A 23,318-nucleotide genomic window follows, 5' to 3' on the forward strand; every position below is an offset into this window, starting at 1 on the left:
GCGCACCATTTGAGTCGTAACACGACGCCCTGTAGCTGCACGGGAAGCATTATTCAACATGGTGGCATTGGTGTCAGGGTTCCTCCGAGCCATAATCCGTAGGTAGCGGTCATCCACTGCAGTAGTAGCCCTTGGGCAGCCTCAGCATGTCATCGACAGTTCCTGTCTCTGTATCTCCTCCATTTCCGAACAACATAGCTTTGGTTCACTCCGAGAGGCCTGGACACTTCCCTTGTTGAGAGCCCTTCGTGGCACAAGGTAACAATGCGGACACGACCGAACCACGGTATTGACCGTCTAGCCAAGGCTGAACTGCAGACAACACGAGCCGTGTACCTCCTTCCTGGTGGGAAGACTGGAACTGATCGGCTGTCGGACCCCCCCTCCCCCCCCCCCCCCCCCGCCGTATAATAGGCGCTGCTCATGCATGGTTGTGTACATCTTTTCGCGGGTTTAGTGACATCACTGAACAGTCAAAGGGACTGTGTCTGTGATATAATATCCACAGACGCCTATCTTCAGGAGTTCTGGGAACTGGGGTGATGCAAAACTTTTTTTGATGTGTGTAATAAACTTTCTTGAAACTGAGAAGGTTGTTATTGTTGTGGTCTTCAGTCCTGAGACTGGTTTGATGCAGCTCTCCATGCTACTCTATCCTGTGCAAGCTTCTTCATCTCCCACTACCTACTGCAACCTACATCCTTCTGAATCTGCTTAGTGTATTCATCTCTTGGTCTCGCTCTACGATTTTTACCCTCCACGCTGCCCTCCAATGCTAAATTTGTGATCCCTTGATGCCTCAAAACATGTCCTACCAACCGATCCCTTCTTTTGTTCAAGTTGTGCCACAAACTTCTCTTCTCCCCAATCCTATTCAATACCTCCTCATTAGTTACATGATCTACCTACCTTATCTTCAACATTCTTCTGTAGCACCACATTTCGAAAGCTTCTATTCTCTTCTTGTCCAAACTGGTTATCGTCCATGTTTCACTTCCATACATGGCTACACTCCATACAAATACTTTAAGAACGACTTCCTGACACTTAAATCTATACTCGATGTTAACAAATTTCTCTTCTTCAGAAACGATTTCCTTGCCATTGCCAGTCTACATTTTATATCCTCTCTACTTCGACCATCATCAGTTATTTTACTCCCTAAATAGCAAAACTCCTTTACTACTTTAAGTTTCTCATTTCCTAATCTAATCCCCTCAGCATCACCCGATTTAATTTGACTACATTCCATTATCCTCGTTTTGCTTTTGTTGATGGTTATGTCCATGAATCAGTATGGTTTTAGAAAGCATCGCTCGCGCGATACTCAGCGTGCCCTTTTCTCAAGCGGTATACTGAGAACTACGGCAACAAGAAGATTCCATATTTCTAAATTTCCGGAGAGCATTTGACAAGCTGCCCCACTGCAGGCTGTTAACGAAGGTACGAGTATATGGAATAAGTTCACAGATATATGAGTGGCGCGAAGACTTCTAAAGTTATATACCCCAGTATGTTGTCCTCGACGGCGAGTGTTCATCAGAAATGGTTCAAATGGCTCTGAGCGCTATGGGACTTAAGACCTGAGGTCATTAGTGTCCTAGAACTTAGAACTACTTAAACCTAACTAACCTAAAGACATCACACACATCCATGCCCAAGGCAGGATTCGAACCTGCGACCGGAGCGGTCGCGCGGTTCAATACTGGAGCCCCTAGAACCGCTCGGCCACGCCGGCCGACTGTTCGTCAGAGACAAGGGTATCGCCAGGAGTGCCCCAGGGAAGTATGGTAGGACGCTGTTGTTCACGATATACATAAATGATTTGGCGGACAGGATGGGCAGAGATCTGTGTGTTTTTGCTGATGATGCCATTGTGTACAGTATGGTGTCGAAGCTGAGTGACTGTAGGAAGATACAAGACGACCTACACAAAATTTGCAGTTGGTCTTATGACCGGCAGCCAGCCCTAAATGTGGAAAAATATAAGTTAATGCGGATAAGTAGTAAGATCAAACCTGCAATGTTAGGATACAATAATACTAGTGTCCCGCTTGACACAGTCAAGTTGTTTAAATGCCTGGGCGTAACGGCGCACAGCGATATCAGGTGGAACGAGCGTGTGGGAACTGTGGCGGAGAAGGCGAATGGTGGACTTTGGTTTACTGGGAGAATTTTAGGAAAGAGTGATTCACCTATAAAGGACACCGCATATAGGACGCTGTTGCGACCTATTCTTGAGTACTGCTCTAGTGTTTGGGGTCCGTTCCGGGTCGGATTGAAGGAAGACATCGAAACAATTCAGAGACGGGCTGCTAGGTTTATTGCCGGTAGGTTCGAACAAAAGGTAAGTCTTACGGAGATCCTTCCGGAACTCAAATGGGAATCTCTGGTGGGAAGGAGACGTTCTTTTCGAGAAGCACTATGCATGGGGGCTTAATTATTTAAAATTATGCAAATATTTTTAGTAGCTGTCTGTTCGGTTACGCTGTCTCGTAAACGGTTGGCCCTGTCTGGTATAGTAGGCAATCTGACTGCATAGAATAACAACAAAGAATGAAAGAAAACTTCCGTTAACGCAATTAATTAAGTCCCCAGCAACTATAAAACCTAGGAAACAACAAGGCACAAGTGTCGCTGTTCTGTGTGTGAAAGTGTGATTCAACGTACACATCTGGCACAGTTCTTCCTCAATACGACAAGATATTTTAAATACCATTTATACTGAAGTAATAAAAAAATAAACAAATACTATAATTGCCCATAGAAACCAGAAATACAGTCTAATACAAGAACACGAGCCAGATCCTTTGTTGACAGAACCAGTGACCCAGAGGCATTATTGTTTAAGACATTGAAATAATAAAAAAGAAGGAATTTTTTACCTTTATATATATTGACGAAAAGCACACTCTGATCATTACAGCATCCCCAATCCAACAATATCTGGTGTCTAGCCCATCAAAACAATATGACATCTGAACAAGCACTCTCCATGGGAACTTCTCAACAACGACTCACCACTGCTACATCTCAATAGCACTCTCCACCACGACTTCTCGACAAGAACTGCCAGTGGTGGCGGCTGAATAATACTCTTTGGCGCAATCTCTGGCGCTGTGGCTCAGTGTAGCCACCTTTCAACTATAAGAGAAAATTTAGGGAACCGGAATTTGAAGCTGGCTGCAGAACGATTCTACTGCCGCCAGTATCAGTGTGCGTGAGGACCATGAAGATAAAATACGAGCAATTAGGGCTTCTACGGAGGCATATAGATAGCCGTTTTTCCCTCGCCGTGTTTGCCAGTGGAACAGGAAAGGAAATGACAAATAGTGATACACGGTACCCTGCGCTATGTACAGGGTGATTCAAAAAGAATACCACAACTTTAGGAATTTAAAACTCTGCAACGACAAAAGGCAGAGCTAAGCACTATCTGTCGGCGAATTAAGGCAGCTATAAAGTTTCATTTAGTTGTACATTTGTTCGCCATTTCAGCCAATAAAGTTTTTGGTCCCATTTTCTTCGAAGGTGCTACTGTAACTGGACTACAGTATCTGGAGATGTTAGAGAATTGGCTGTTCCCTCAGCTCGAACAAGAAGCACAACAATTCATATTTCAGCAGGATGGAGCGCCACCACATTGGCACTTATCTGTCCATAACTACCTGAACGTCAACTACCCGAGGCGATGGATCGGCCGCCAGGCAGCCCGTGACAGAGCACTTCATCACTGGCCTCCAAGAAGCCCTGATCTTACCCCCTGCGATTTTTTCTTATGGGGGTATGTTAAGGATATGGTGTTTCGGCCACCTCTCCCAGCCACCATTGATGATTTGAAACGAGAAATAACAGCAGCTATCCAAACTGTTACGCCTGATATGCTACAGAGAGTGTGGAACGAGTTGGAGTATCGGGTTGATATTGCTCGTGTGTCTGGAGGGGGCCATATTGAACATCTCTGAACTTGTTTTTGAGTGAAAAAAAACCTTTTTAAATACTCTTTGTAATGATGTATAACAGAAGGTTATATTATGTTTCTTTCATTAAATACACATTTTTAAAGTTGTGGTATTCTTTTTGAATCACCCTGTACTGTACGGTGCCTTGCGGAGCATCTATGTAGATGTAGATGTGGATGTAGATATTAATTGCCGTGGTGGCAACGCTTTAGAGGTTCAGAGCACCACTCGGTACCACCTTCAACACGAAGTGGTGTGATTTGTATTAGTGTTGTAGATCCACCTGACAACTCTTTATGTTAACGATGGTGCCGATCAGTGCCTCAAACCGCTAACGTGTTGCCATCCGGTCAATGAGTATCCAGCGAAACTAGCCAGAGAAATCATACAAACCTTTGGAAGTTTATCTGAACAGTAATTGCAATGCTCGCTGTATTTCCAGCAAGCAATGGATATACGTGGTATGAAAACTGCTCCCCCGAAACTAGCACCCAGTACAGCATTCCTGGGAACTACATGATCACTCAGTGACGTCCAAACTGCACCTCTAGGATCCTTGCCCACGTGAAACGCCCCCCAACGAGTCATGGTCTACTTACAGCCCAGAAGCCCTTGTCGACTCCAGTGGATCACTACCTGAACAACCGCCCTTGGTACGACTCACAAGGGGAGGGCGCCAATTGTGAAATTCAGATTCGATTCATACTACGCATAATAAAAGCTCATGGCCAGAGGTGTAATGTGGCAAAGCGCCAAGATGCACTTCTCAGCCGTTGTCGAGAAAATCGACAGTTAAAAGAAACCGTTGCGGTGAAATACTCTCTACGATTAATAGTTTTCTACAGCGTCGTGGCGCAGCGGTAAGCGCACCGGTTCGTAATCCGAAGGTCGCCGGATCGAATCTCGCGCCATGCATTTTTTTTATTAGTTTTTTGTAATTCAAATATATATATATATATATATATATATATATATATATATATATATATATATATATATGATATTAATGAATTGCTTATGCATGTTGGTGAAGGCGGATCATTCTCCAATTGTACTGCCTCCATTTTTCCGTTTTTTTAACAGGGTGTACCAAAGCTCTCCCGTCCGCACTGATTTTCGACGATGTTGTAAGTTGCGCTAGGGACCGCATCTACCTCCTTTCGAAGTTAGCAGGCAACTATGCTGTTATGCGGCGGCTCGTTTCGGCCCATTCATCATCTGTCCTTCAAGTGTAACGAGCGAGTAACGGAGTTTATATTTCATACCTGCCACAGCGAATTTGTGTTCGTGGGGTCTCTATTCTAATTCGAACGTTTGACTTACACTATACGTATTCGTTTCGGAATATCGTTTCTACGTCTTCCGTTAACTATACGTGGTTAACATTATGAAGACAATTAATAACATTTGTGAAATACAACTTTGTTTGCGGAAAACATAATGATGTTCGAAGTCGCCAGTTTTTCCACGACAAACGACTTTCAACTTATTATATGCATAATTGTTGCAGCTAATTGCCATGATATATATATATATATATATATATATATATATATATCCCGGCAATCAGCTGCAACAATTATGTCGTGGAAAAACTGTCACACACACACACACACACACATATATATATATATATATATATATATATATATATATATATATATATATTGTGTGTGTGTGTACACACACATTTGAATTACAAAAAACAAATACTAAAAAAAAAGTTGCGTAGTGCGAGATTCGATCCGGCGACCTTTGGATCACAAACCCGAGCGCTTACCGCGGCGCCACGACGCTGTGGGAAATTACTAATCGTAGAGAGTATTTCACCGCAATGGTTTATTTTAACTGTCGATTTTCTCGACAACGGCTGAGAAGTGCATCTTGGTGCTTTGCCACATTACACCTCTGGCCATGAGCTTTTATTATGCGCAGTATGAATCGAATCTGAATTTCACAATTGGCGGCCTGCCCTTATCAGTGTCCCGTAAAACGGGACCAGTGAAATTTAGACTCAGAAAAGGTGGAGAAAAGGTCCACTAATCCCCCAGTCCGAATTCCCAACTTGCCCAATAGCTAAAAGAATCGAGGGCTCCTACGTTGTGTTTCCCTTTACGATAACTGCTGTGCTCCGTGAACAGTTTGCACGATTAATCATAATGATGTGGAACGAGTCATTTTACATTCACATTAGATATCAGTATGTAAATACAAGTTACAGCATGTGCCTCCACCATTATGTACTGCTTGGTCGCAGTTTTCACTCCATCCGCATGTTGTGGCGGCTTGATCATAGTGTCAGAGGAACTGCGGATCGGTTTGGGGATGTATGTTCTCGCCTTGAAGCAATAAACCCTTCCGTTTTACGAACCTTACTGACAGATAAAACTGTATATCGCACCTGGTTTCGACCGCAAAACCTTTCCTTACACGAGCAATACAGCCATGGCTCAGTAATCCCCCTCCCCCTCCCGTACACACACACAGGCAGCTTCAGTCCTCCTCCAGTCCCTCCTACCCACTTTCCGAACTTGACAGGAGCGAAGACTTACGTCCCATACATAACACAGACCAACAATGGACAAAACGCGAAGAAAAACAGAAAGCAATGCGAAAAGAAGTAAATGCTCCTAATATATCTTTGTGTCCCAGATGTTTAAAGCCCGAAGACCTTTGTTGGTGATCCCATAAAGCAAGTAAGTTGTTCTTAAGCGACACTGAACACTGAGTCCAATGGCCAATAACAGAAAGCTGACAAATGCTGCTATGGAGCTGTTATATTTTAAAGGTCAGTCTAGCTTTCACGAACCCACTTGTGAAAGAAAACTTTTTAAAGAGCGCGCTACACATAAATCAGAAAAGTCACACTACGCCACTTCCTGATTCACGACCAACCTGTTTCTAAAAGTTCGAGAGATAAGATGACCATTTCCGTTATAACTTGCGCCAGATGACGAATTAAAACTTCATAGCATAGTACATCTAATAGCGTCCTAGAATTAGTCTTTGTACAATATTCGACATATTTACATTCCACGATTCAATAATCATTCAGTGTTGAGCCTGACATTTTTCCCTCATGCCTGATGTTCGCGTACAATCTTAGAATGACAGCTCATTTCTGGCGTGAAGAACAGTGGCTCCTGATGTTGTCTCAGCCGAAAATACTCTACCCTACTCCGATGAACACCATGCTGGTAACAGTTTTAGTCGCTGACGTCCCATTTTCGCACACTACTGACAGTTTTAGCAAGATTTTTTATGAAGTGTCTCAATTAATCGGCATATTTTCACAGTATGCAAACATAAATATGAAAATCACCAAATATTGCACTTTAGTTTTTCTTTCACGATATTCAACAAAGTGTCTGCTCGGTCTGCTTGCATCAACTAATCAAGCATAAAGTACGTGACGGCACGCAAACATCACAGTCATTGAAACTTCTTGGTAGATTAAAACTGTGTGCTGGACCGAGGCTCGAACTCGGGACCTTTGCCTTTCGCGGGCAAGCGCTGTACCATCTGAGCTACCCAAGCACGACTCACGCCCCGTCCTCACAGCTTTACTTCCGCCAGTACCTCCTCTCCTACCTTCCAAACTTCACAGAAGCTCTCCTGCGAATCTTGCAGAACTAGCACTCCTGTATAAAGTCCATTCTAAACTGCTGAAACGATTTCAGTCAAATTTGGCACACATACTAGTTAAGATGTGGAAAGAAATACTGTGGAGGTTGGAACTACCAGCCTTGTATTGGGGTGGGTGTGATAACGTGGAGAAAGAAGTGGGAGGAGCATATGGACACATATAGTGGAAGGAGGAGATGGACAGAGAGATGGGGAACAGGAAATAAATGGAGAAAGGGAAGAGGAGGAAATGGACAGGGAAAGGAGAAGATGGATGGAGAAAGGAAACAGGAGGAGATGAAAGAGGATAGAGGAGAAGATGAACAGTGAGAGATGGAAGGAGGAAAGAAGGAGATGGACAGCGAGAGGCGGAGGAGGACAGAGAGGGGTGGGAGGAATTAGAGAGAATATATATATATATAGAGAGAGTGAGAGAGATATATAGATGGAGAGAGAGAGAGGGAGAGAGAGAGAGGGAGAGAGAGAGAGGGAGAGGGAGAGGGAGAGGGAGAGAGAGAGAGAGAGGGAGAGGGTGAGAGAGAGGGAGAGGGTGAGAGAGAGGGAGAGGGAGAGAGAGAGAGAGAGGGAGAGAGAGAGAGAGGGAGAGAGAGAGAGAGAGAGGGAGAGAGAGAGAGAGAGGGAGGGAGAGAGAGAGAGAGAGGGAGAGAGAGAGAGAGGGAGAGAGAGAGAGAGAGAGGGAGAGAGAGAGGGGGAGAGAGAGAGAGAGGGAGAGAGAGAGAGAGAGAGAGAGAGAGAGGGAGAGAGAGAGAGAGAGGAGGGGAAGCAGAGATCTACAGAGAGCAGGAGGCGAAGGAGGTGGACAGAGAAGGGGGAAGGAGGAGGACAGAGAGAGGGGAAAGGAGGAGATGGACTAATAGAAGACTGGAACAAATACATACCTGGGCAATTTTTTTTATAAATAACTATGTAGCCGTCCGTAACACCGCATGGCTAAGCTACTTTGCCGTAAAATAAAGCGTTTTTTCCTGTTACGATTAGGAAGTCGTTCCATCAAAAATTTAACGTGATTTGTACAGATCATCACGTCAGTTTTCTGTTACAGAAAAGTGAGCCTTTTTTTTGTTGTACCCTTCATGGAACGATTGTACACAAGCTTGATGTCATGTCATTACAAATTGTTTATTATTTTTTTATTATTTAAAATTTTTTGTTGGTGTCTCCATTATATTCAACGAATAAATGTGATGTAAATTTATGCAGTGTACTACTCCTGTGAGCAGCAACTACCGTGCCACACAACGTCTATAGACATGATCACTCCATTCCCGAGACCTTGACGTCTTGCGCTTTTAGAACCAGTATTTGCCACCAGTATGGAGGCAAACACTAGCCCGCGTTGAGCATTCGCGTCGTACAGCGAGGTTGCACTAACACACGTTCGCAGTTTGCCATTTCCAAGCTTGTCGCTTCTGTGCCGTCATGGTCAGACAGCAACTTGCCGTTAGCTGCACCATTCCTACAGTAACTACCTTCACTCTCTCGCTATTATCTCGTAAGTTTCACTGAACCTTTAGTCGGTGCTTATCTCATGTATTGTTTAGTACTGCGACTTACCATGTTCACCTTGAACATTAAATTTACTTTTGTTGATTACTGTATTCGCTGTCTTCATTTAGCTTTTATTTCTTCGTAATGTGTCTACGTTTTGTACATTGAATAAAATATCGCTGTCCATTAGGTAACAACGCAGATGTTTTAGTTCTTACTATTTACATGAATACTGGCTTCCATCTAAGTCCTGGTGAAATGGTTCAAATGGCTCTAAGCACTATAGGACTTAACAAAAAAAATGGCTCTGAGCACTATGGGACTCAACTGCTGAGGTCATTAGTCCACTAGAACTTAGAACTACTTAAACCTAACTAACCTAAGGACATCACACACATCCATGCCCGAGGCAGGATTCGAACCTGCGACCGTAGCAGCCGCGTAGTTCCGGACTGAAGCGCCTGGAACCGCACGGTCACAGCGGCCGGCCCTGTAGATGAACAAAAGCGTACTATGCGCGATCTTCGATAACGTGGCGAACGATTCAAGAGCTGCATAACTAACATTTCACTCTGTTGTTTTCACCAAATGCTCATTGCGTCAAACCTATAAATGCGGCTGGAAGAGAACTTCCTATCTCCAAGGTAGTTGCTATCATGAGGTGGGTGGCTTGCGCTTAGCAGCTACATAAATTCGTCACAGGGCCGAATGGGGTTAGGCAAGGGCTGTGACAAATATTTATGGTAACAGTAGTTAGCAACAATTTATAATGATTTATTGACAGAAGTTTAGCAACACTTAACTGATCGGTCCTGGCTTGGCAATATATGTACTTCATTGTTCACTTGCACTAATCTACCTTCATACACTGGTATAGTCCTAAATCCAGTGAACGATGACTAACATCAGTTGTATGATGTCTATTCGTCCAAGAGACTCAGAGGGCCATAGACACGGGTTCCCAGTTAGATGCCGTGTTTCTTGACTTCCGCAAGGTGTTCGATGCAGTTCCCCACAAACGTTTAATGAACAAAGTAAGAGCATATGGACCATCAGACCAATTGTGTGATTGAATTGAAGAGTTCCTAGATAACAGAACGCAGCATGTCATTCTCAATGGAGAGAAGTCTTCCGAAGTAAGAGTGATTTCAGGTGTGCCGCAGGGGAGTGTCGTAGGACCGTTGCTATTCACAACATACATAAATGACCTTGTGGATAACATCGGAAGTTCACTGAGGCTTTTCGCGGATGATGCTGTGGTATATCGAGAGGTTGTAACAATGGAAAATTGTACTGAAATGCAGGAGGATCTGCAGCGAATTGACGCATGGTGCAGGGAGTGGCAATTGAATCTCAATGTAGACAAATGTAATGTGCTGCGAATACATAGAAAGAAATATCCCATATCATTTAGCTACAATATAGCAGGTCAGCAACTGAAAGCAATTAATTCCATAAATTATCTGGGAGTAGGCATCAGGAGTGATTTAAAATGGAATGATCATATAGAGTTGATCGTCGGTAAAGCAGATGCCAGACTGAGATTCATTGGAAGAATCGTAAGGAAATGCAATCCGAAAACAAAGGAAGTAGGTTACAGTACACTTGTTGGCCCACTGCTTGAATATTGCTCACCCGTGTGGGATCCGTACCAGATAGGGTTGATAGAAGAGATAGAGAAGATCCAACGGAGAGCAGCGTGCTTCGTTACAGGATCATTCAGTAATCGCGAAAGCGTTACGGAGATGACAGATAAACTCCAACGGAAGACTTTGCAGGAGAGACGCTCAGTAGCTCGGTACGGGATTTTGTTGAAGTTTCGAGAACATACATTCATCGAGGAGTCAAGCAGTATATTGCTCCCTCCTACGTATATCTCGCGAAGAGACCATGAGGATAAAATGAGAGAGATTAGAGCCCACACAGAGGCATACCGACAATCTTTCTTTCCACGAACAATACGAGACTGGAATAGAAGGGAGAACCGATAGAGGTACTCAAAGTACCCTCCGCCACACACCGTCAGGTGGCTTGCGGAGTATGGATGTAGATGTAGATGTATGATGTCCACTTTGGCTGTTCTCGGCGGCGGCTGTACATGAGTCCTGAAATACTCGCCCAGACACTGACCTGATGCTGTCTGGAGATTGTACGATTGTCCCATATATTCTAGAGGACACAGCACATTCCACACAAATATTTTCCGTATTATGATGTCACAAAAGCTGACCTCTACAGTCCTGACACGAGGAATGCGTCACCAAATGTGCTTCCTGGTTGATTAGTAACTTGTCAGAGCGAATCAGTACGTCTACCATGACACATCAAACCAGGCGACATATTTTCCCGTTTCTCGAATGTCTAACAGTGCTGTTGCTGTCCACATGTTGCCCGATATTGCGCCGGTAGAGATCTCTGCACTATGACTCGTCCCCCTGTTACGACCATTCCAGTCCCAGCTCGCCGAAGGCACTCCCAGTAGTTCGCACGTTCCTGACCATGACGAACTTCAGGTTGGAACATTAGCCCAAACCGAGGCACTCGGAGTAGACCGTTAATTCAGTGTCTTGTGTGAGTCCAATGCATAAAGGTATGCGAAGATGAAATTTTTGATGCATCCGAGCATACGTATATAATCAAATAGATCAAAGCCAATGCAATCACGATTCTTTGAAGAATCTAGCTCCCATGTATAACAAAGCTTCAAACTTCTAATTACTTTACAAATGAGTTAATCTGTTGAATATTTGACGGTAAGCATGTAAGTGAGAAAAAGTTGAGAAAAGGTTTGAAATTATGTTCAAAGTTTGTTGGAAGTGGCTAAGCGTTCTCATTATCAAACACTAGATGAATATAATCTGAGTAATTTGCCCTCCGTTTTTAGCAAAAGATAGTTTTTAACACATCACAATGATTATGGCGTCATATCTCCTGAATCACGAGTCGTACAATGATATAATTTTGCAGGTACATTCTATATCATATGTGAACTCTGCAGTATGTGTTGCCGATACAGTTAGGAAAGAGGAAATAAATTAAAACGTCATGACTGATGCTCCTGTTTTGCTGTATGAACATCGAAAATGTTGTAAGTGATACTTTTTCCTTTCACCATTTTGTGAGTGCTGCCATGGAGAAAAAGTGTGATAAAGGTTTGAAGTTTTCTGCAAAGTTTGTTGCAAGCCAGTATGTGCTCTCATTCTCAAACACTGGATGAATATACTCTGGGTATTTGCACGCGTTGAGTTACGCTTCCTCATGACATATACATAGTTCTCAACTTAAATACTTGTCGTACTGTGTTCAGCCTTGGCCCTACACGGATATGAAACTTGGACAATGGGAAGAGAAGAGAGAAGACGGTTAGAGGCGCTGGAGGTGTGGTGCAATAGAAGGGCGATGAAGATCAGCTGGAGAGACAAAGTGACAAATGAAGATGTGCTTAGAAGAGTACAGGAAACCAAATATTTATGGAGGCACATCCAAACAAGAAGAGGCAAACTTGTAGGGCACATCCTACCACACAACAACGTCATTGGAACAATAGCGGAAGGAGCTATTGAAAGGAGGAATCGGCGCGGACGACCAAGGATATCATACATGCAACAAATCATGAATGACGTTGGATGTAACACATCGTGGAAATGAAGAGGAAGGCAGACAGGAGAGAGGAATGGCGCTCTGCTGCAAACCAACCTCAAGGTTGAACACTAAAAGAAGAAGAAGATTTGCAAGCGTTGATTTACGCTTCATCATGACATATACACAGTTTCCAACTTAAATGCTTGTCGTACTGTGTTCAACCTTTCTCATAAGATCTTGACCATTAACTGGGAGGACCATACGACCAACATGGAGGTTCTTGAGAAAGTGTTTGTACACTACTGGCCATAAAACCACGAAGATGACGTGCTACAGACGTGAAATTTAACCGACAGGAAGAAGATGCTGTGATATGCAAATGATTAGCTCTTCAGAGCATTCACACAAGGTTGGCGCCGGTGGCGACACCTACAACGTGTTGACATGAGGAAAGTTTCCGACCGATTTCTCATACACAAACGGTAGTTGACCGGCGTTGCCTGGTGAAACGTTTTTGTGATGCCTCGTGTAAGGAGGAGAAATGCGTACCATCACGTTTCCGACTCTGATAAAGGTCGGATTGTAGCCTATCGCGATTCGGTTTATCGTATCGCGACATTGCCGATCGCGTTGGTGAGATCCAATGACTGTTAGCAGAATATGGAATCAGTGGGTTCAGGAGGGTAATACGGAACGCCGTGCTGGATTCCAACGGCTTCGTATCACTAGCAGTCGAGATGACAGGCATCTTATCCGCATGTCTGTAACGGATCGTGCAGCCACGTCTCGATCCCTGAGTCAACAGATGGAGACGTTTGCAAAACAATACCACCCGCACGAACAGTTCGACGACGTTTGCAGCAGCCGGAGTGGCCGAGCGGCTCTAGGCGCTACAGTCTGGAACCGCACGAACGCTACGGTCGCAGGTTCGAACCCTGCCTCGGGCATGGATGTATGTGTTGTCCTTAGGTTAGTTTTTAAGTAGTTCTACGTTCTAGGAGACTGATGACCGGAGCAGTTCAGTCCCATAGTGCTCAGAGCCTTTTCTTTTGTTACGACCCGTGACTCTACTCTTCATTCGATCCCTGTGAAACCCTACATTTCAGCAGGATAATGCACGACCGCATGTTGCAGGTCCTGTACGGGCCTTTCTGGGTACAGAAAATGTTCGACTGCTGCCCTGTCCAGCACATTCTCCAGATAACTCACCAATTGAAAACGTCTGATCAATGGTGGCCGAGCAACTGGCTCGTCACAATACGCCAGTCACTACTCTTGATGAACTGTGATACCGTGTTGAAGCTGCATGGGCAGCTGTACCTCTACACGCCATCCAAGATCTGTTTGACTCAATGCCCAGGCGTATCAGGGCCGTTATTACGGCCAGAGGTGGTTGTTTTGGGTACTGATTTCTCAGGATCTATGCACCCAAATTGCGTGAAAATGTAATCACGTGTCAGTTATAGTATAATATATTTGTCCATGAATACCCGTTTATCATCTGCATTTCTTCTTGGTGTAGTAATTTTAATGGCCAGTAGTGTAAATATCACATAAGGCAACCATCTTCGCTCATCAAGTGAGACTGTTAGGCCATGTTCATCGCATGAGTAATACCAGGATTCCCCGCCAAATCCTTTATGGTGAACACTGCTCTGGCAGTAAACCTCATGGTGACCCTCTTAAGCAATTTAAGGTCCATCTAAAACACATCATCAAAACGACTTGTATAAATATATAAACATGGGAAGAGTGTACTGTGGACTTTTTAATGCGGTGGAACACTGTATTCATTCCTGTCAACCTGTTTGAAGGAGAACGCCGCAGACACGAAAAGGCCAAGTGTCGAGCAAGAAAGCTCCATCAATTACAAAATGGTTCAAATGGCTCTGAGCACTATGGGACGCAAATGCTGAGGTCATTAGTCCCCTAGAACTTAGAACTAGGTAAACCTAACTAACCTAAGGACATCACAAACATCCATGCCCGAGGCAGGATTCGAGCCTGCGACCGTAGCGGTCTTGCGGTTCCAGACTGCAGCGCCTTTAACCGCACGGCCACTTCGGCCGGCCCATCAATTAGAACACGACCCTCCTTCAACCATTCAGTACGATGTTAGGATTGGTCTCTTCAGTTACCAGAAACACAACCTTAAGGTGAATTGAAATACTCATACTGTGCGGGAGGACGTTATGCATACACGGATTTGTGATGCAGCCGCCGCCGTTGCCGGCCGCTGTGGCCGAGCGGTTCTAGGCGCTTCAGTCCGGAACCGCGCTGGTGCTACGGTCGCAGGCTCGAATCCTGCCTCGGGCATGGATGTCTGTGATGTCATTAGGTTAGGTTTAAGTAGTTCTAAGTGTAGGGGACTGATGAACTCAGACCTTAAGCCCCACAGTGCTTGGAGTGATTTGAACCATGAACCGCCGCCAGCGACGTCGAGGATACGTATTACTTTGAGTAGATACGTCAGTAAATTTTTAAATTCGGTCACTATTTGTATGAAACTATCTGAGTACATGGCATTGCCTAGGTATGTATTTTTTCTGGCTCCGTTAGGCAATCTCCTACTTCCTCATCTCTTTGTCCATCTCCTTCACCCTCTTCTCTGTCCATCTCCATCTCCCCCCTCTTTCTGCCCACCTCCTCGACCCCACATACTCTGTCTGTCTCCCCCTGCCGTTCACTCTGTCCATTTGCTGCTACTCTTTCTCTGTCCATCTGCTTCTCCTCACTCTCTCTTGCCATCTGCTCCTTCCCCATCTACTCCTTTCTGTCTGTCCATCTCCTGATCCTCTATCTCCTTCCCACTACCTGTATCTGCTTCTCCCCTCCCTGTCCTTCTCTTCCCTTCTCTTCCTCTGTCCCTTCTTCCTCCTCTCTCTCCCTGTCCATTTCCGCTTCCCTTTCTCTGTTTATTTCCTCCTCCTTGTCTCTCTGTCCATCTCGTCCTTCACTACTCTCTGTCCATCTCCTCCTCCTCCTCCTCCTCCTCCTCCTCTTTGTCCATGTCGTTCTTCCCACTCTCTGCCTGTCCTACTCCTCCTCCCCCTTCTCTCTCTCCATGTTATCACGTCAATCGCAACAGGGGGCTGCTCGTTCTTGCCCTCACCGTACTTCTTTACAGATGGCGAGTAACAAGTGTGGCACGTTTGGGTGAAATAGATCGATGGGTTTAGGAGAAGCTTTTTACCCAAGGTTTTGCGAGAGTTTCCACATGTGACATATATTTCACATTTTTTAAACAAATTTCAGACATATTTGGACATATGTTCCACTGGTATCTGTAGCTAGGGCCGGCCAGGGTGACCGAGCGGTTCTAGGCGCTACAGTCTGGAACCGCGTGACTGCTACGGTCGCAGGTTCGAATCATGCCTCGGGCATGGATGTGTGTGATGTCCTTAGGTTAGTTAGGTTTAAGTAGTTGTAAGTTCAAGGGGACTGATGACCTTAGAAGTTAAGTCCCATAGTGCTCAGAGCCGTTAGATCTGTAGCTAATTTCGCGCCGCACTTCCTGTCTCAATGACGTCATATCTCTTGAATTATGGGTTGTACAATGGTGCGTTCAGCGAGATATATGGATACTGCCTTCGAATTTGTTGCATGTGGAGTTAGCAGCACAGAAATAAAAAATTTAATCATCTATGTGTCATATAACGTTATAGTTTTGTAGGTACATTCAGTAATACAGGGTGTTACAAAAAGGTACGCCCCAACATTCAGGAAACATGCCTCACACACAAATAAAGAAAAGATGTTACGTGGACATGTGTCCGAAAACGCTTAATTTCCATGTTAGAGCTCATTTTAGTTTCGTCAGTATGTACTGTACTTCCTCGATTCACCGCCAGTTGGCCCAATTGAAGGAAGGTAATGTTGACTCCGGTGCTTGTGTTGACATGCGACTCATTGCTCTACAGTACTAGCATTAAGCACATCAGGTTAGTGTTCATCACGAACGTGGTTTTGCAGTCAGTGCAATGTTTACAAATGCGGAGTTGGCAGATGCCCATTTGATGTATGGATTAGCACGGGGCAATAGCTTGGCGCGGTACGTTTGTATCGAGACAGATTTCCAGAACGAAGTGTCCCGACAGGAAGACGTTCGAAGCAATTGATCGGCGTCTTAGGGAACACGGAACATTCCAGTCTACGACTCGCGACTGGGGAAGACCAGAACGACGAGGACACCTGCAATGGACGAGGCAATTCTTCGTGCAGTTGACGATAACCCTAATGTCAGCGTCAGAGAAGTTGCTGCTGTACAAGGTAACATTGACCACGTCACTGTATGGAGAGTGCTACGGGAGAACCAGTTGTTTCTGTACCATGTACAGCGTGTGAAGGCACTATCAGCAGCTGATTGGCCTCCACGGGTACACTTCTGCGAATGGTTCATCCAACAACGTGTCAATCCTCATTTCAGTGCAAATGTTGTCTTTACGGATGAGGCTTCATTCCAATGTGATCAAATTGTAAATTTTCACAATCAGCATGTGTGGGCTGACGAGAATCCGCACGCAATTGTGCAATCACGTCATCAACACAGATTTTCTGTGAACGTTTGGGCAGGCATTGTTGGTGATGTCGTGATTGGGCCCCATGTTCTTCCACCTACGCTCAATGGAGCTCGTTATCATGATTTCATACGGGATACTCTACCTGTGCTGCTAGAACATGTGCCTTTACGAGTACGACACAACATGTGGTTCATGCGCATTTCAGTCGAAGTGTTCGTACGCTTCTCAACAACAGATTCGGTGACCGATGGATTGGTGGAGGCGGACCAATTCCATGGCCACCACGCTCTCCTGACCTCAACCCTCTTGACTTTCATTTATGGGGGCATTTGAAAGCTCTTGTCTACGCAACCCCGGTACCAAATGTAGAGACTCTTCGTGCTCGTATTGTGTACGGCTGTGATACAATACGCCATTCTCCAGGGCTGCATCAGCCCATCAGCGATTCCATGCGACGGAGGAAGGATGCATGTATCCTCGCTAACGGAGGACATTTTGAACATTTCCTGTAACAAAGTGTTTGAAGTCACGCTGGTACGTTCTGTTGCTGTGTGTTTCCATTCCATGATTAATGTGATTTGAAGAGAAGTAATAAAATGAGCTCTAACATTGAAAGTAAGCGTTTCCGGACACATGTCCACATAACATATTTTCTTTCTTTGTGTGTGAGGAATGTTTCCTGAACGTTTGGCCGCACCTTTTTGTAACACCCTGTGTAGTTGAATAGTGTCTGGGAAATGTGTTGTGAATACTGTTAGTAGTAAGTAGCAATAAATGCTTGATGCAGCAGTTTTTCATGCATGTAATGTTTACGATGTCATATCTTCTGAACTATGTCTCGCAAAATGATATAATTTTGAAGGTACATTCAGCAGTATATGAGGATACTGCCTGCGAAATTTATTGTAAATGGAGTTACTAGCAGAAAAGCGGTAAATTTTAACGTCACGCAGGATGCAGCAGTTTTACTGTGTGAACATCGAGAATGTAGTAAGCCATAAACTACCTGCTTTCGTCATTGTATGGGGGTTGTCAGCGAGAAAAAGTTTCGTAACGCCTTGAAATTATGTGTAAAGTTTGTTGGAAGTCACTACGTGCTCTCATTATCAAATATTGGGTGAATAAAATCTGCGAATTTGCGCGTCGTGAGCTTCACTAGTTTTTCACCCCCACTCCCGCCCCTTTCATAGGTACATTGTTCGTAACTCCATAGCGATTCTTTCCATACAGTAAGTGATATGCGTACCAAGTTTGGTTGTAATCGGTCCAGTGGTTTAGGAGGAGATGTGGAACATACATACATGCATGCATACATGTATAAATCTATACATGCATCCATTTTTACAGCATGTTCGGATATTGAAAATCAAATTTTCTTGCCTCTGGTGACCGTTATATAGGCAGCCTGGAACAGTGTTTGGGTTCTGTGCTCGGCGATGGTTATAGATATCTCGTCTTGCATACATTGTCCATAACTGTCACTCACCGATGCCTTTCTACGTCTGACATCACGGTCAAGTGGTAACACTTGGCATTTGTCTGTGAACTGTGAGGTCGATTCATGTGGTAGAATTTTGTAAAGAACTGGTGAGCTCCCATTGGTGAATATTATAGATGTCAATCTGACTTTGCCTGATTCCCTGACTGTTGCTTCCTTCCCTACTCTGGCAAAAAATCCCTTATCTCAAGAGAAATTTTCCTGTCACCCGTACGTGGCAGCGTCGGACTTCTCATCGTACTGCAGGTGTTTTCTACTAAAACTTGATGTATGAATTATATTGTGGCAGGTACGACGGTTACAGAAAGGAAACAGTTAAGGTGAATTTTAACGCAACTCAGATATATATTCTCCAGGCACAAATGGAATTTGAAGCAACTTTTTCATTATGGAAACTACCAACAGAGAATGTCAGTGGGAATTCGCGCTTCGACAGTGTGAACAGGCTCTAAGTAATAATTAAATTTTGTACGATATTATTCGGTACTGTTGAGACACATGCCCGTTACAAAGTACTCATTACTTGTTAGTTTCTTTACTAAACATTAATACTCATGTATCGATCACTTACATTACTTTTTTCCAACATAGCAAATTGTAGGTATAACCGTGCTTGTGAATGCGCTATTTGCAGCGATTTTCTTCCCTGGATTTTTGTCTTCTACATACAGTGCCTGTACTCGCATGAAAGGTAACAGATGAAGTTGTAAGAGTTGAACTGGTTGTGATATCACAGACGAAGTTGTAGGAGTTGAACTGGTTGTGATATCACTATAATTTCGAACTGCATCGCCACGACACTGCCTGTCGTAGGACACCATAGGCTCAGACGGGAGTTATATGTACATTGAAGGTGTAGAGGGGAAGAAAGCAGGTGCTGTCAGCTGCATCGATACATTAGCGGATCCGCGGCGATGACTGCAAATGTGTACCAGGCCAGGATTCGAAACCGGGATGCTGCTTACTAGGCAGTTGCGTTAATCACTGTGCCATCCGGGGCCACAGCGGTATCGCAATTACGCAGACTATCTAGGCACTCGTCATGGCCGATCCACACTCCCATGGAGTATCACCTGTCCTCAGCCCCTGCCCATTACCTCTTAGTTCGCTACTCTGAGATTCCCACAGGAGGTCGGACGTATTCGCGCATCCGCACTGAAGAAGGTTGATCCATTGCCCAGCTAGTTGTATCAGTTATATGACTGCATGGTGTCTGTTCTTTTGGACCAGTCCAAAAGAACAGACACTACCCATTGATATAAGAGACGGCAGTTCTGCCGTAGGGCGACCAGGCAAGCCGCCGTACGGCAGCAACCGTGTCCCGACCACTTGGCTGTAGCCCTATTAAAACCACCGTTTAACGCTGTGCTTTACCCAAAAGATTGCGATTTGGTTGTGAAACGATGGAACTGTAGCATGACGAATATTGTCGACTGTGCCCGAGTCGGACACGAACTCGATGCGGGAAAGAAAGCACGGGGAGTGACACAATGCGTTCGCTACACTCTGTCACAAACGACTTTATTCGACTTCCCTTACTACGAATCCACTGAGGATAACGAATTGGAGGAATTCGAAAACGTACCGACTCGACCCGAGTAGGGCACGAACTGTTTGCGGGGAAGAAAACATGTAACGAAACATTTCAGACAGTAACGAAACGGTACTTGAATCTCGTGGAACACCCTTTACTCCATGAGGGATACATACGACATGGAACTGCCCTTGTTGCGAACGGTTAACCCCGTGTAAATATTGCCAGTTTCGCAAGGAGCACTTTGCAGGCCTTGCACAAGACCTGTGTTATTTTTAACATTTCCCGAATCTCTGGTACTTTAGAACACCACTCTCAACACACATCACTGGAGAACGCGCCCTACCTTGGTGGACGTCGCACCGTAGTGCAGAAGAAATACTGTCTATTAAATCTCTTGCGCTGAGTCACGAAGAGTGCTTCGTTGATTGTACCTGAAAGTCACAGCGGTTTCTTTCTTGCTGTAACGGTTTTCTTTGAACACGAGCGCTAAATGTCAAAGCTCAGACTGGAGTCGGTCGTCATCGGAAATATTTACGTATCTTCGCAAGTGTCGACAGTGGCGCTACAAATATGGTCTCTTTACTTACTGTATGACACCTCCTTGGAGGAGAGAGCCACGTGGCATCGACAGTTTGCAACTGACACATTTTATTTTCTTCATCGTGATCATTCCCTCACTCTGAAGCGAGAGTGAGCTGCCAGCTGTATACTGCCACTCTCCAGCCGTGAGCCTTTATAAAAATACGCAAGGATAGATTTAAAATGAACTTTGTGGCCAAAACTCACGGGAACGGTTGCCCCATTTAAAGGTGCGCTGTGCGTGCGTGAGACCTGAATGTTGCGCCTAGAAGGGACGTGTGGTGCGACTGTTGGCTGCAGTATGTTATTACGCCGTTACACGATCGACTTTCTAATCTCAGCTGACTGCTCGAATTAAGTGAGTCTACTGCAGCGACCCTGGCGTTTTATTCCCGTACAAATCTCGTTTGCTTCGAGTGGAGATTTTCGTTTACACGTAAGCGCCAAAATAGCGTGTGTTGTGAAAGCTGTTTGCTGTGCAATTTAGTATCTGAACGATGAAAGTGAGGTTGCGACGGACTATCACTTGTACGAAAAAAATCTGTGTGTAGTAACGAAATGTAGGAACAAGCAATGGCAGTCGATTTATTAATGAACAATGGAAATTCTGGTCAAAGGCTGCGTGGTAAATTACTTATAATCCTGAGTAATGAAACCGTGGGAAAAAAACACAGTAAATAGCGCCATTTTGCTTTGTATTTTGTATCTTGTTTTTTTTTTTTATAAGTGCCAAAACATCGAAAATAATTTTTTTCGTTACATAATTCCGACTTTTTCATTCATGAAATAATGTTCTGTAAAATACGTTTGTGTATTTGTGTTATTACTTATGCAAAGTGTAGGCATTTTCTTTAAGGAAGTTCAAATGGTTCAAATGGCTCAGAGCACTATGGGACTTAACTTCTAAGGTCATCAGTCCCCTAGAACTTAGAACTACTTAAACCTAACTAACCTAAGGACATCACACACATCCATGCCCGAGGCAGGATTCGAACCTGCGACCGTAGCGGTCGCGCGGTTCCAGACTGTAGCGCCTAGAACCGCTCGGCCACCCTGGCCGGCATTAAGGAAGTAAATACCTTATTGATTTCATATATTTCGTCTCGATTGTTGCAAAACACTAGTAGTATAGGAACAAAGCAGACCTGATATGCAGACCTTATACATATTTGTGATCAGTTTCTGACTTCTTGTACTTCATTACAAGAATATATAAGTATGTATGCGTAGTTTTTTCGATGCACATGTCTGTAAGTAACTATTTTATGCCTTGATACGGAAGTTTGGTTCTGATTCATATACGCCTGAGCAGTTCAAAGTAATGCATTTTCAAGTTGGTGATATTTTCATGTTACTTGGCTATTTTTGCACATTTAATATCGGTTTTGTGTGTGTGTGTAAGATCCTTGTGTTCATCATCGCTATTTTTCACTGTTTTATGCTGCTTAAGCCTGCGTTATGATGTTCAAATGTGTGTGAAATCTTATGGGACTTAACTGCTAAGGTCATCAGTCCCTAAGCTTACACACTACTTAACCTAAATCATCCTAAGAACAAACACACACACCCATGCCCGAGGGAGGACTCGAACCTCCGCCGGGACCAGCCGCACAGTCCATGACTGCAGCGCCTAAGACCGCTCGGCTAATCCCGCGGCTGCGTTATGATGCAGCTAACTATCTACATGTGTTATCTGCGGTTGTATGGTCCTTGACTTAGCTTTGTGACTACATGTATGCTTGACTACCAGTAATTCACTTGTTGTTGATTGACCCATTGCTGTTGTACTGAACACCAGTCTCAAATGTTTCTTACCTTTTTCACTGACTATTTTATTCATTTATATTAAAAACATGAATGTCACGTGAAGTTGCCAGTGTAAAAATTTTTCGTAAGTGTCTGAGGTTTTCGATTGCATTTCTCTTTGGAAATTGTATCTCTTATCGATGTTCATGGCTTCCACTTTTGTTTCGTTTGTTTGTACAGCACTGTGAAGATGGTCTATGACCGAAACCAGATGCTTAATTTACAAGACCCCCCTGTGTCATTACGCATTTTTCCAAATAAATCGATTTGTCTGAAAAAAAAAGTTCATCTGTCAGGGAAAATACGAACATCTCGAGCAACCTTTTCAGTGTGTCACAAAAACAAAGCAAACTACACAATAAACACCACTCGAAAGCACAAAATCCATTTCTATAAGAGGAGGGAGCTCGGCCAGAATAGGTTAACTTCCAGTGTTAGCAGAAGTCGCCATAGTCCCTTGTTTCTTCGCATGCGCAGTCTAAAATTTACATCTCCGAATTCAGAACAATCTATGCATCATTGACGTCATAGACACGCTCGCTTCGGAGCTGGTTGCTGATTTACATACAGGCACGAGAGGCGCACGCATGTACAGTAGTCGATTTCGACCAGAAAGCCGCTCTGTTGAAACGGGCTTTACAGACAAGTGTGTAGTGAATACAGCAGCACATCGCGAATTATCTGCTCTGGGCGTGGGGCGA

At 44.3% G+C, this 23,318-nt stretch overlaps 1 protein-coding gene across 1 annotated transcript in view; it reads left to right on the top strand.

Moving 5' to 3' along the window:
- The first annotated feature begins 6,695 nt into the window (after positions 1-6,695).
- The window catches only part of LOC124594568 (vegetative cell wall protein gp1-like), a 47,581-nt gene continuing 30,958 nt past the window's right edge, over positions 6,696-23,318 (top strand). The window contains exon 1 of the mRNA XM_047132939.1: positions 6,696-6,750. Coding sequence (XP_046988895.1) covers positions 6,696-6,750 — 55 coding nt within the window. The remainder of the gene's footprint in view (positions 6,751-23,318) is intronic.

The sequence above is a fragment of the Schistocerca americana genome, chromosome 2 (assembly GCF_021461395.2).
Source record: "Schistocerca americana isolate TAMUIC-IGC-003095 chromosome 2, iqSchAmer2.1, whole genome shotgun sequence".
Classification (NCBI taxonomy): domain Eukaryota; kingdom Metazoa; phylum Arthropoda; class Insecta; order Orthoptera; family Acrididae; genus Schistocerca; species Schistocerca americana.